Source organism: Takifugu flavidus, chromosome 13, assembly GCF_003711565.1.
Source record: "Takifugu flavidus isolate HTHZ2018 chromosome 13, ASM371156v2, whole genome shotgun sequence".
Lineage (NCBI taxonomy): Eukaryota > Metazoa > Chordata > Actinopteri > Tetraodontiformes > Tetraodontidae > Takifugu > Takifugu flavidus.
This window is the reverse complement of record NC_079532.1, coordinates 2,380,527-2,393,485: the sequence shown is the minus strand read 5'-3', so window position 1 is coordinate 2,393,485 and position 12,959 is coordinate 2,380,527. Positions and strand designations below refer to the sequence as shown.

The 12,959-nt window shown below is 45.6% G+C and overlaps 1 protein-coding gene across 6 annotated transcripts in view; it reads left to right on the top strand.

The window, feature by feature from the left end:
- lrrc4ca (leucine rich repeat containing 4C, genome duplicate a) overlaps positions 1–8,321 on the top strand; it is a 73,808-nt gene extending 65,487 nt beyond the window's left edge. For all 6 annotated transcript variants that reach the window (XM_057052117.1, XM_057052122.1, XM_057052119.1 and 3 more), the window contains one exon: positions 6,291–8,321. In XM_057052117.1, coding sequence (XP_056908097.1) covers positions 6,342–8,285 — 1,944 coding nt within the window. In that variant the 5' untranslated portion in view covers positions 6,291–6,341 and the 3' untranslated portion in view covers positions 8,286–8,321. The remainder of the gene's footprint in view (positions 1–6,290) is intronic.
- Positions 8,322–12,959: the final 4,638 nt, after the last annotated feature.

Below are 12,959 nucleotides of genomic sequence, written 5' to 3'. Positions count from 1 at the left end.
GCGGTGGGACGTTTCAGGGGTAAAACCAACATCTCCTGTGACACGGACATAATTAAGGTGACATCCCCGTCGTCACGTGTGCGAGTCGAGCGATTTAAGTATCTTCAGGATGAAGCAGTGAAGGACCCCAGCTCTAAAAACTCTTCTTTTATCTTGTTCTTTGCTTTGATAAGTCGTCATTGAACTTTAAAAGCCAAAGGGAAACCACGCAGCTTCATAAACGCTGTGTTATTGTTATAATGGTGAGCGAAGTTGGTCTTGAAAGCAAAGCTGCGGATTCACAGGCGACGCGGTTGAAGTTAGCTCTTAGTTCAGGATGCGATCCAGAAGAAACGCGATTCTTTTTTTCTTTTCTTTTATTTTTGGGTTAAGAAATCGATGCAGACGCACCTTTAGTGAATATTTTCTGAACGTTCTGAATTGCAGCTGAGTTCCTCGTGCGCTTGAATAGCCAGTGAAAGAGCTCTGGATGTTGATTAAGGTGGCACAATAACGCAGCCTCACATGTTCTCAGGGATACTTTGTCCGTCTCTCTGCCCGGTTCCCTCACTTGCGCTCGGCTGGTCCGTTATCCTTTGTGCTCGGAGCTCGTGCAGATGACACAGTTGCCGTGAAAAGAAAGGAAAGCGGCCGCCGAGAACTTCCCCGCCTCCTGTCGGGGTTCGTCCTTTCTTTCCTTTTCAGCAACTCTGTCTTTCAAGCTCAATGGTGGCATGTTTTGAAGGCATGGATGCCGTCTGCACCTGCGGTTGCTGTTCAACATCTGCAGCCTTTTCTGACATCTAGCAAAATATCCTCTTTTGTTTCGAAAACCTGAAGAGAAAGCTGACCTTCACTACACATGTCGACTTGACCTTGGCCGCGTGTTGAGGGATGTTTTCTCCTCAGAGCGTCTTTGTTGCTCTAATGCACCACAGCCGAGTCAAATCCAAATAGCTGTGGATTTCAATAATCGTTGCTTTGGCCTCTGCTGGATTGCAGCGCTCAATAATTGAACCGTCTCCGAAGTCCAGATGAATTCACCTTCATTGCATTTGCTCCTCGGCTTCATCCAACAGCACCGTCGTGCTGAAATCGAGTCCATACTGAATCGCCGGGGCGGCCCTGGTGCCCGAGCACCCGGGGTCGCGACCCCTTCACAGTCGAGCGAGACTCAAAGTGATTTACGCTAACCGTGACCTCGCGCAGACACCGGAGTGACAGAACCATTACGGACGGGCTCTGTCGTGCTGCATCCTTGAAGAGCTGCTAACAGCCATCTCTTTTCCGCGCGTCCCGCTCTGAAATGTTCACAGCCCGGAGAGCGTCGGCCCAGGAGCCTCCGCGCAGCGTGAAAAAGCAGGCTGTCACGTACGTGGCCTGTGAGCATTTTGCACATGCCGGAAGCGCTCGCCGGAGAGACAGTGTCGCAGATTACGTGCCTTCTGTCGGAAATTGGCTAGCCCAAACAGCGTGCTGGGGGTTGAGGGTGATGGGTGTGTGTGTGTGTGTGTGGGGGGGGGGGGATTCAATATTTCAATACATTTTCCATGACAATTCATAGCATTTAGGTTGCTAACATGCAGCTAGTTCAGGGGACATCTCGTCTATTGTTGCTAGTGGGGAGAAATTGTGTCACATTTGACTTGCAAATGTGCACTTTGTGCGCAGGTGTGTGTGTGTGCACCAGATATACATCTCTGTGTACATCAATATGTACTCGCGGAAGGCCATATGTGTGTGTGTGTGTGTGTGTGTGTGTGTGTGTGTGGGAAGGGGGGGGGGGGGGCAAGCTCCTGGTTGTCTGAAGAAGCTAATTGAATCTACTGTGGCTCATTTATCAAGAAAATGTGTCCCTAAAGGGGGAACTCCTTAAACCAGGCACATGGAAGTGTGTGTGTGTGGGGGGGGAAGGGGTGCGCCGTGTGTGTGCAGGCACCTACAGTAAATGGCAGTTGTGAGATCCCGCTTGGTAAACACAGAGCTAATCAGGTTCTGGTAATAATAGTGTTGATAATAGTGTTGATTACCTAAAATCAACCCTCGTCCACGACCTCTGAACTTACTGCTTTTCTATCGCAGGCTTGTGTTAGTTTCAGCTCTTCTGCATTGTTGGGTCTGGCACCTCCCTGTAGGTTCCCTGTTTGCTGCACAGGGACACCGTGGTCCTTGAACCAGCTATTGGTGCTGTGGGGGCAGGTGGAACGTCAAGTAAAACCTGCATTTCTGTAAAGTCCTCCAAAAGGTTAGACTGTTAGACGTCTAAGCTGACCTTTGACCTGAAAAAACACAACACATCCACACCAGCAGATGACTCCATGAGCAATCAGACTGTGGAAACTTTGCAGTGGAGCTAAGCAGGCCCGTTAACTGTTTGTCTTCGACTGGATTTCCAAATGAATGTCAAACACATGGACCACTGAGCAGCCGCCCAGTCCTCTGTGTCCTCGGTCCAGATGAGACAGTGGCCAGACTGAGAGACAATTGAGAGGCTCAGGAACCCTTAGAGGTGTTCTGACACCATGGGTTTCCAGTGCTGAACATTTATACAGTACTCCGATGTTCTGACTGACTGAATTTTGTTTTTTCATTAACTTTAAGCCGTAATCATCCAAATTTAAAAAAAAAAAAAACCTTAAAATATCAGAATCTTTTTAACCGGATTGCTAAAATAAACCAGCAGTGTGAATATATCAGCATTTAATGTGTGCAGTCGGTAAAAAGCAAGATCTAAAGGTTCTTTGGGGAGTTTTCTAAAGTCAGATTCCTTCCTACATCAAAGCAACAAAGATTTTACTTCAGTCTCATCAGAGCAACTGAGCTGACATCTGATGTACGTGATGAGAAAAGCCTCCTGGTGTATGACAGAAGGCCACTGTCTGATGGATGTGGTTGGTATCCCTCCCACACTGCACTCTTTATAATTCTATCACGCCGCCGCTGGCATTATCAAGAAGTGGCCTGATTTGATTTGTATCTCATTATATACGCCTCTTTCCCTCCGTCACCCTCAGCACACGCCGGCCTCCCTCTTTCGCCCACGTCTCATTCCCAACTATCTCTGCCTGGAAAAGTTCATAATCGGCAGGCAGTCGGGCATTTAGTGGCTGAGGCGCGCCCCCACTTACCGTCCTAACCTTTCAAGGTGCAACAGGTGATCTTGCATTTCTCAGATCATCCCCCCCGAATACACTGTGCACACTGTGCATGGGGGTTGTAAGGTCAAGGAAAATACTAGATGGACAAGTGGTGCACCAAAACATTAAAAAAAACCACGTTCCAGCCATTCACGGACAAGATGGTGGGGGAGGGGCGGGGGTGGATACGTTCTTTTATTTACTTGGACCACCAACAGATGCGACGTCCTGCGAGATTGCACAGTGCACCTTTGAACCACGGCCACGGTATTGTCCATGAACACCAAATGGAGGAAGATGAGAACCGCAAAAATACGACACAGACTCCAGAATTACTGTGCCGGTGAAAGATCAGAAGGAGTGCAGGGCTCGGACGGCTGAAACCAGCTTCTGCGGTGAATTCAGCTTTGTTGGAAATGAGCTAAGCTATCAGGAATGCTGCTTTAGGTGATTAGCTTAAATCGTCCTAATGCAGCATTGTGGCTTTATCCCATTTATGAGACGTCCTTCTGTAGATTTGAAGAAAACCATTCTTGTAAGAAGAGAGACGTATTAGTTGATTAATTTATAAGCAGCGGGGCAAGAATAAAAACACATTTACGGACATAATGCATCAAAGTGTGAGTACCGAATGTAAGAAATCATCATTCGGTCCAAAAACAGAGAAATGCACTCCCATCTTCTCACAAAGGCTGCGTTTGTCGATGTAATACCCGCACAGGGACGGCAGCAATAATAATATCTTGAAGGCCAATTTGCTTTCTGTAGAGGGATTGATTTTCATCAGGCTCCGCTGTTACCGCATTAAAAACACTGTCAACAGAGATGAGACCCGAAATGATTCATGGTAAGTCAGTACAGCGATTCGACTCCTCTGCGAGGCATCACACCGATGGAGGGATTTACTTTTATCCATTTCCTACTTAGGTACAAGTAGCTGTCTGCAGTCTCAGCCTGTTCTTCAGTTTAAGAAGATCAAACATTGATTGTGTGTTCAGAGGAGGCAAGAAAGTACTTTAGAGTCTAAACTGAACAGCTGAAGCTAACCGTTAGCTTGGCTAACTGCTAACACAGGTGTGCAGGGTCCCACAACACATGATCAGATCAACACTCCATTTATGAAGGCCCTGCATCACGTGGCAGCGCTACATTAACTCGGAAGTGTTCGGAATTACACAAATGTTCTCACTAACACGGGCAGAAAACAACAATTTCTTCTTGTTGTAGATGTGGGAATTTAAAATACAAAACTGCCACAAGAGGAATGAAGGTAGCATCACCGACGCACATCTGATGCTGGGTTGAATCCACCTGGGCTGTCCCTGACCCGAGTCACAGGGGAATGAAGACATTTTAAAGAAATAAATACATATATTTCTGGAATTTCTGGGCGTTGGTATTGCTGCCATATTGTTCTGCCATGTCACTGCTAGCATTTGCTAACTAGTTAGCAGTGATCATGCTGGACAGATGTTTTGAAGTTACCACAACTGTATTATTAATATTTATTGGAGTGGACAGATATTGAGCATTTTACCAGTTATTTACTCATCAGTGTGTACATTTTGAAACATCATATACAGAATATTTACCTTACCTTACCTTTACTATTAGCTTATTAACACAAGGATATTCCAGAGAATTGCACGACTTGACTTACGGAGATTGGAGGGATAAAGAGAAGTGAAGGAAAGAAATAAATGGAGCTGTGAGGTTGAGAATACAGATTCAATAACAGAGACAAAGGCAGGGGGAGATAAGGTGGCAGCTGATGATGACGGGGGGGGCGGCAGGTCCTCCAGCAATTTTGACTGAATCGCAGGGTGTGTTTTTATTCCAGCAATATGAACATTTCACTGCAGGAAAATAACACGTCGCTCCAGGAGTAACCGAAAGGCAAGCAGTCATTTAAAGCAAACACCATAATAAATGCTTTTACTGGGGTTTTAAAAGACCATATTCCACTGTAATCATAATAACTTTTTCTGCACCACTTGCGCGGCAAAAGAGGCCAACTTACTGTACTGTAGCCGTTGTTTATCTGTACCGGGCTTTTACAATGGATTGTTCCGATGGTTTTCATAATTCCATTTCCTTAATATTGATTCCCTCCTCTCCGGTTTCAACCGCAGCAGCTCACTGTCTCTTTGGTGTTGTACTTCCCATTTATCTCGCCTCTCTTTTAAAACTGTCCCGAGAGCCTCATACCCTTGTGTTATCAGTGGCTCTGTCAACTCGGGCTTTACCATTTTATCACACCTGAATCCCCAAACAAGCCGTAAAAAAGGTTACCAGGGATTATGGGCTGCTTCCATTTTGTTCTTCCATATCTTGTCTCTCTAGTTTCTCTCTGAACGTTAGCAAAAACCTACGAATGTCTTATTTGTCTCACTTCAAACATCATAACTGTGCGTTATTTGTCCGCTGATGCTCCTTCATGGCTGAAATTTAAGGTTAAACACCAATGAAGGGTCTCCAACGTTAATCAAAATTCCCTGGTTGGATCCCGTTCCTTCCTGTGAAGGCGGGAACGTCACGCAATTGTCAGATTTAAGCCCTCGGTGTCAAAGTTGCTGTCACTGATTACCATCGAGCTCGAATTTCTGCAGCTGCCTTTTGTGTGACAGCGCACGCAAGTCGAAAATGACTTTGTTGGGGAAGAAAGAGGGAAAACAAACAAAAGAAAAGCAGGAGAATAAAACCCAATGAATCAATTATCCAAACACAGTTGCACCGCAGACCCGCGGTGGCGTCGTCTCTGCTGCACGCGGTAAATCTTAATCAAAGCATGCACCGTTTGTGTTACCACGGTTTCCCCTGGCAGGGCGCAGAAACACGTCCCCATGCTCCCGTTTCAGGCGGCTCGTTTGACATCCCAGTCACATTCGAGCTTTGAAGAACTTGGGGTTGTAATCAGACATTTGCACATACTCGACTGCGTTGGGGGGCTGGTGGGTGGGCCTCCTTATTATTTATGTTCCCTCAATCTCAAATATCAATCACCAAGCACAGCGGAGGAATGTCAATGTTCTCTCCGCTGTTCCTCCTGCAAAGTTACCTGGAGGTTGTGTCTGCAGCGCTCCTGACTTCTCTTTTGTTGACGATCGTAAACAGGGGTGGCACCTTTGCCCTCCATTACCTAATCCTTCTCTTCTCTCTCCCGTTTCGTTCCAGCGTGCCCCAACCTTGTTCCCCATGAGTGGAAGACCAGCCAATGAATTATGAATGTTAAACAAGATGACCTCCTTTCAGCAGCAACAGATGATGCGAGGTCCTAGGTGGAACCGGGCCTTGTCCGACCCTTTGTTTGTGCTGCTCTTGGCCCTCCAGCTGCTGGTGGTGGCAGGGCTGGTCCGTGCGCAGACGTGCCCCTCCGTCTGCTCCTGCAGCAACCAGTTCAGTAAGGTGATCTGCACCCGGCGGGGCCTGCGGGATGTCCCTGACGGGATCTCCACCAACACGCGCTACCTGAATCTGCAGGAGAACCTCATTCAGGTCATAAAGGTGGACAGCTTCAAGCACCTCAGACATTTGGAGATCCTGCAGTTGAGCAAAAACCACATCCGCAAAATCGAGCACGGGGCTTTCAACGGGCTGGCCAGCCTCAATACCTTGGAGCTTTTTGATAACCGGCTCACCACCATCCCAAATGGGGCGTTCGAGTACCTGTCCAAACTAAAGGAGCTTTGGCTGAGGAACAACCCCATAGAGAGCATTCCGTCTTATGCTTTCAACAGAGTGACCTCGTTACGGCGGCTGGACCTTGGGGAGCTCAAGCGTCTCTCCTACATTTCTGAGGGAGCTTTTGAAGGGCTGAGCAATCTGCGCTACCTAAACCTGGGGATGTGCAACCTGAAGGAAATTCCCAACCTTACTCCCCTAGTGAAGCTAGATGAACTAGAGATGTCAGGGAACCAGCTGTCTATCATCAAACCAGGCTCTTTTAAAGGCCTCATCCATTTACAGAAGCTGTGGATGATGCATGCCCAGATCCAAATCATAGAGAGGAACTCTTTTGACGACCTGCAGTCCTTAGTGGAGCTCAACCTAGCCCACAACAACCTCACCCTTTTGCCCCATGACCTCTTCACCCCTCTGCACCACCTGGAGAGGGTGCATTTGCACCACAACCCATGGAATTGTAACTGTGACATTCTGTGGCTCAGTTGGTGGCTGAAGGAGATGGTCCCGGCGAACACCACCTGCTGTGCCCGCTGCAGCTCTCCAACGCACTATAAGGGACGGTACATTGGCGAGCTGGACCAGAACTACTTTCACTGTTATGCTCCTGTTATTGTGGAGCCCCCAGCAGACCTAAATGTTACGGAGGGAAGCGCCGCCGAGCTGAAGTGCCGAGCCAGCTCCTTGACCTCCGTCAGCTGGATTACGCCCAATGGTTCCATCATGACACACGGCGCGTATAAGGTCAGAATCTCCGTGCTGAATGACGGCACGCTGAACTTCACCAACGTCACCATGCAGGACACGGGCACGTATACGTGTATGGTTAGCAACTCTGCGGGTAACACGACAGCATCAGCAACACTCAACGTGTCCTCCACAGAGAACAGCAGCTTCAGCTACTTCACCACGGTCACGGTGGAGACCATAGAAACGCCACACAACGACGGCTTTACCACCACGGTGCAACAGAAGGCGGGTCCCACCCCTTCCACTGCGGCGTGGGAGTCCGTTTCTATCACCTCCACAACCACGACGACGGCCCGAATGCCCCTTTTCACCCGCGCCACGGAGAAGGCCTACACCGTCCCTGTGACGGAGCTGGTGGGGGACGGCTCGCTCAACGGCTTGGACGAGGTCATGAAGACGACCAAGATCATCATCGGCTGCTTCGTGGCCATCACGCTCATGGCGGCCGTGATGCTGATCATTTTCTACAAGATGCGGAAGCAGCACCACCAGCAGAACCACCACGCGCCCACACGCACCATCGAGATCATCAACGTGGATGAGGACTGCGTGACAGGGGGGCCCGGCATGGAGGGCCACCTGACTCTGCCCCCTCTGGAACACGAGCACCTCAACCACTACAACACGTATAAGAACGCGTACAACCACGCCACCATCAACTCCATACACAGCTCTGCACACGAACCTTTGCTAATCCGGGCCAGCTCAAAAGACAACGTACAAGAGACCCAAATCTAAAACACTTACTTTTCTTTGCCCCCCCACCCCTCCCCCCCAAGAAATAGACATTATGAAATGAATGGAACTTCATGAAAGACGGCGATACCTGTAAGGTCTTTATCTCAAAAGCGGACGTTCGTGACGGAATCTGGCTAATCCGGGACTGGCGGTGTTTCTGCAGTGACTTTGGGAATTAGGGTAACGTCAACTGTTTCAAAAAGTGTCTTTACAAAAACAGAAGTTATTTATTTAAGAAAAGAAGTATTGTAGTTAAACTAAGAAAAAAAAGGTATTCTGCATTTATTTTTTCAGCACCTCAGTCATGTACCTTTTCCACTCATTTCATGTGACGGGTTTCTTGCTTTCAAACTCCCCTTCCCGTGTTCCTCTTTGGCCACCTGATAGATGAGAACGCGACCTCATCTCACACACGTATGGAAGGATGTCGGAGCACGCGGGGGATTTTCTGCAGCTGTGGAACCAGTGACGGATCTCTGTGATACGGAGCTGAAATAAACGCATTGATTACTCAGTCTGTCACCTCTGTATTTGGCAGTGCTCGGTCCCGTTCACACTAAAGGGGCTTTAAATGAGGGGAATGTGTCCTGAGCTCAGCTGTTGTTAAAGTTGCAGTCGGCTATTTTTAATTTTATCGTTCATTTTGAAAGAAATTTGTCTTTCTGGTTGTGATGGAAATGCAAAACGTCATTTTCAACCTTTTTTTTCTTGATAAGGAGATCCTAATATTATAGCAGCTCAATCTCTTCACTGTTGTGTCAAAGATTGCTCAGTTTTGCTGTACAAGGTCCGATTTCATTCGTTTAGCTTCGGGTTAAAACTCATCACTGGCTCTTTGGAGATGTTTAGGGGCAGAAAATCACTAAACATTCCCTGCACTCTCTCTCTTTTTTTGTTTCCCACACAGAAACCACTGAACTGTCACTCACAGTTAATGGCTTTAACTTTCAGGGGCTTTAAACTCAATGAAATACAAGTTTGCTGGGCTCATTATGCAAAGTGACCAGGAATTAGAAGAAAAAAAGGTGATCTTGACCTAAATCCCCGAATGTTAAAAGTCTGGTTTCACGGCCTTCTTCCCTCAGCTGTGAATGGTTCAGACCCCCACCCCCCAAGTTGCTGACCGGTGGGTTAAAGAACGAGTAGAAATGATTTGTGCTAGCGTCTGAGTGCATTCCTCATCACATTCATGCCACATTTTTAGCCACTCTCCTCAGAAAGGCTTTTCAGCGGCCCCTGAGTGAGTTCACCTGCCAGATGTTTGACGTGCACCTGCTTCCTTCCATCTCTCAAAGCACTGCTGTAACGTCCATTTTAATTGATGCTCCCGTGGGCTTTTCTTGGACTTGGCTCAGCAGGGTGCCCACGCCCATGAGTCCATTTCAAAGAAACCTTGCTGTGAGGAATGCACTGCAACCCACAAAAGCTTCGAAATATCTTTTTTTTTTCCATTAGCTTCTATAACAGCAAACACATATGAGTCTGATGATCAGCTTTGTTCTGTGTTTTCACAACATGCAGGTTTCAAGTTATAACCACAGGGAAAGAGAGGGCCAAAATCTGTATTAAATAATCTGTGACAGCAGTTTTAAACTCCTGTATTTGCTTCACAAGCAAATCTGCTTTATTTTTATTTTTAACCTAGATGGACTTGGATGGATTTGAGTTTATTGTGGCTACAGTGAAATCTCAGTGGATTATAGCTACTGTAATAGAAACACATGTTTGGTGTTTTCCTCTCCAAAATTTCAGTTTGATCAAATTTCTCCTCAATCTGCAGCTCAGATTTCAGCTACAACTGAGGCAAATTTACAAAAATCCACTTGCCGTTGACTGGATTTAAAAAGTTTGCTTTTAATTGCAGTAGATTTGGGGGGAAAGGAAGAAAACTCATGTCTTTTGACTAGAAAATTGAAAAGAAGAAGTTAAAATCCTTGTCTTAAAGTACAAATATCACCGCGGATCCTCGTGTAAGGCGTACTATGAGGTTTCCATAGATTATCCATCATTACCGGCCCTGATCTGTGAAGCAAAAGTAGGAACAGCATCATTTTATCTCGCATTCATGTTCATTTCTGACTTCGCAGCAGAAGAGGTGACGAGTGCGGGCGGTTGTTTGACACAGTTTAATGATCATTTAACAATTATTTAAATTGATGAATGTGGATTACTGAATGCAGCTCAGATGATGCATTACTAAAAGCGATGTTGTCAGTTCGAAGATTATCATTTCTCATGCCTCCAGGCTTCAGTTCGTCTTGGCCCAAATTATTTATTCAACTTCAATCCTGGGACTTTGGCACATTTGTAAACCATAGATTGGCCTTTGCTGTGTCTCATTTAATCTCTGTTTTGAGTTCTTAATGGTTGGATGTCAAGATTCTATGGAAGAAAGTGTAACCAGATCATTCATTTTTGTTTTTTTTAAAAGAGTAAACTGTCTGAAAAACTACAACTTTAATTCGATGCATTTCAGTCTCAAGTGTGTAAGATACTGTATTTAAATATTGTTTTGTTTTTTCCACCTTTTCTTTTCTTTGTACTGAGATTGAATGCTGTTCTAGTGTAGATTTCTATAAAAGACATTTTGAAAATCAAACAAATATAGAGAAACCTTTTTAACGTTTGATTTTACATGTGCAAACAACCTGTTGTGAAAAGAGAATCATGATGTAAACAAATAAGAGATGGATTTTCATGTAAGCATTCTTTCATTACCTTTAAAAAGATATGGAGCTCGATTATAGAGATCAGAATTTGTAGTTCATACACAAAATATGGTTAAAATAAACTATTGTTGTTTTTCTGTAACGTCTGGTTCTTGCTTTCGCACCTCTTCATCATTAACGTGCGCCAGCTTTTGTTCCAGTCCAGTTATTTAACAAAGACAACAGGATAAAAATTACAATGTTGGACTGGACGTGTCACAGATGTTTTAATGTTTTGATAAAGCCATTTTTTTTATCGTCGATAATCATCTTAATAGTTTGTGACAAATCCATCAAAGATGTCACTTTTCACCTACCTAATCACCAGTTTTACAACTAAAGTGTAAACTATTCAAGTCAATCCTTCTCAGGATAATGTTTTTAATAACAGCTATCACTGCTTTCCTTGATTTTTGAGAGACTGTTTACTTAATAAATTGCAGTTTTATTCTGCCATGTTTCTGTAGTTGCATAAAATTGACGGATAAGCCGTAAACATTACTTCAAGGATCAATCCAAGTTTTTCTTACACTTTCTGAATGCCTCTAAGCAATGAACTTCCTTGAAAATTCAATTTATTCCTCAGCAGCCCTGTTCAGTTTGGCATGACTCTTGACAAAAGAAGGAGTGGTGGACAGGTATTCAATGCATCTTATTTTATGAGCCTCTTGTCAATAAAAATGTAAAAAAAACAAAAAAAAAACCAACTGAACATAATAATTGCTCCAAAATTCAGCACTTTTTATTTGCTGTTTCAGCAGTTGTGTTGGCGTCTCCTCCTGGAATCGACCAATACTGTTGTTTTTGAGTAAATCCATCATTACTGTACATTTAGCTAGCGAGCAAACTGCCCTGCGCCTCCTTGAGAGGCGTCTCGTTTCCCTGTGTAAAGGCAGTCGATGAGCTCTTTTAAGTATGTGTCCGGTTTTGTCTTTTAACTGCCTGCTCGTAACATTGTATGGGACCTGTTTCCCTGACTCCTCGTTAATGCAACATTAGACTCTTCATTTACTTGTTTGTTCTGCTCCTCAGGGCAGGATAAATGAATGGGTGCTGAATACCTCTTCCCCATTTCCTGTGCCAGTATTTTTCTCTTTGTCTGCTAATAAAAAGAGAAGCTCTGGTGTGTAGCGGACAATTCTTTGGTCACCTCTGTCCTCATCTTTGGTCCTGTTGGGGACACGGACAGCATAAATAGATAATATGTACAGTTAGGTCTTTGATCTTCTTTAAAGGCATACAACTGTTGGAACATGGTAAACCCTGCTGGATGGAGCAGCATTGTCATGCTAATGAGGATAATTACTTCCACACGGCTCTAGATTTGGTTCCCCAGTTGTGATAATCCCATTCTGGCTAAGATGACGTCATAGGCTAGAGTCTCCGGATGGGCCTGGTCTCTGGAGACGTCACAGGAGGAATTTGCCCCTGACCAGAGTCCACAGCATGACGACACACAGAAACAGTCGAGCTAAGAGGCACATATTTAATTCAACACAGTTGTTATCGGACATACAGTATATACTGCACTTTCATATTCTCTTGAAAATAAACGAACATAACCGCTGTCTTTTGATGAGGAGCATACTCGTGCAGATGCTCCTCCAGCATCGACGTCCACTCACCAGCTCTCTATGTCATCCATGAGCGGAGGCAGCTTTGAGGAATATCGAGCAGCTCTGTCGAAACGGGCAAAACAGCCTTAACTGGATGTTACACTCGCAGGCAGCCGAGCAGATGATTTCTTGCTCACTGACCATCCAGATTACTGCAATTAAAGTTGAGCGGTGAGGCCTTCTCAGGCCATCATGGAGGCAGAGTGGGAAGATGTCTTTGCAAGACTCAGGACTCTGGGGGGATCTGACCAGGCAGGGAGTTAAAGTCATGGCTGTGAGGCGTCCTCTGTCTGTTGACCTGCAGGACTGCCATGTTCAACTGCAACAGGAGAAGGAAAGTATTACAGAAA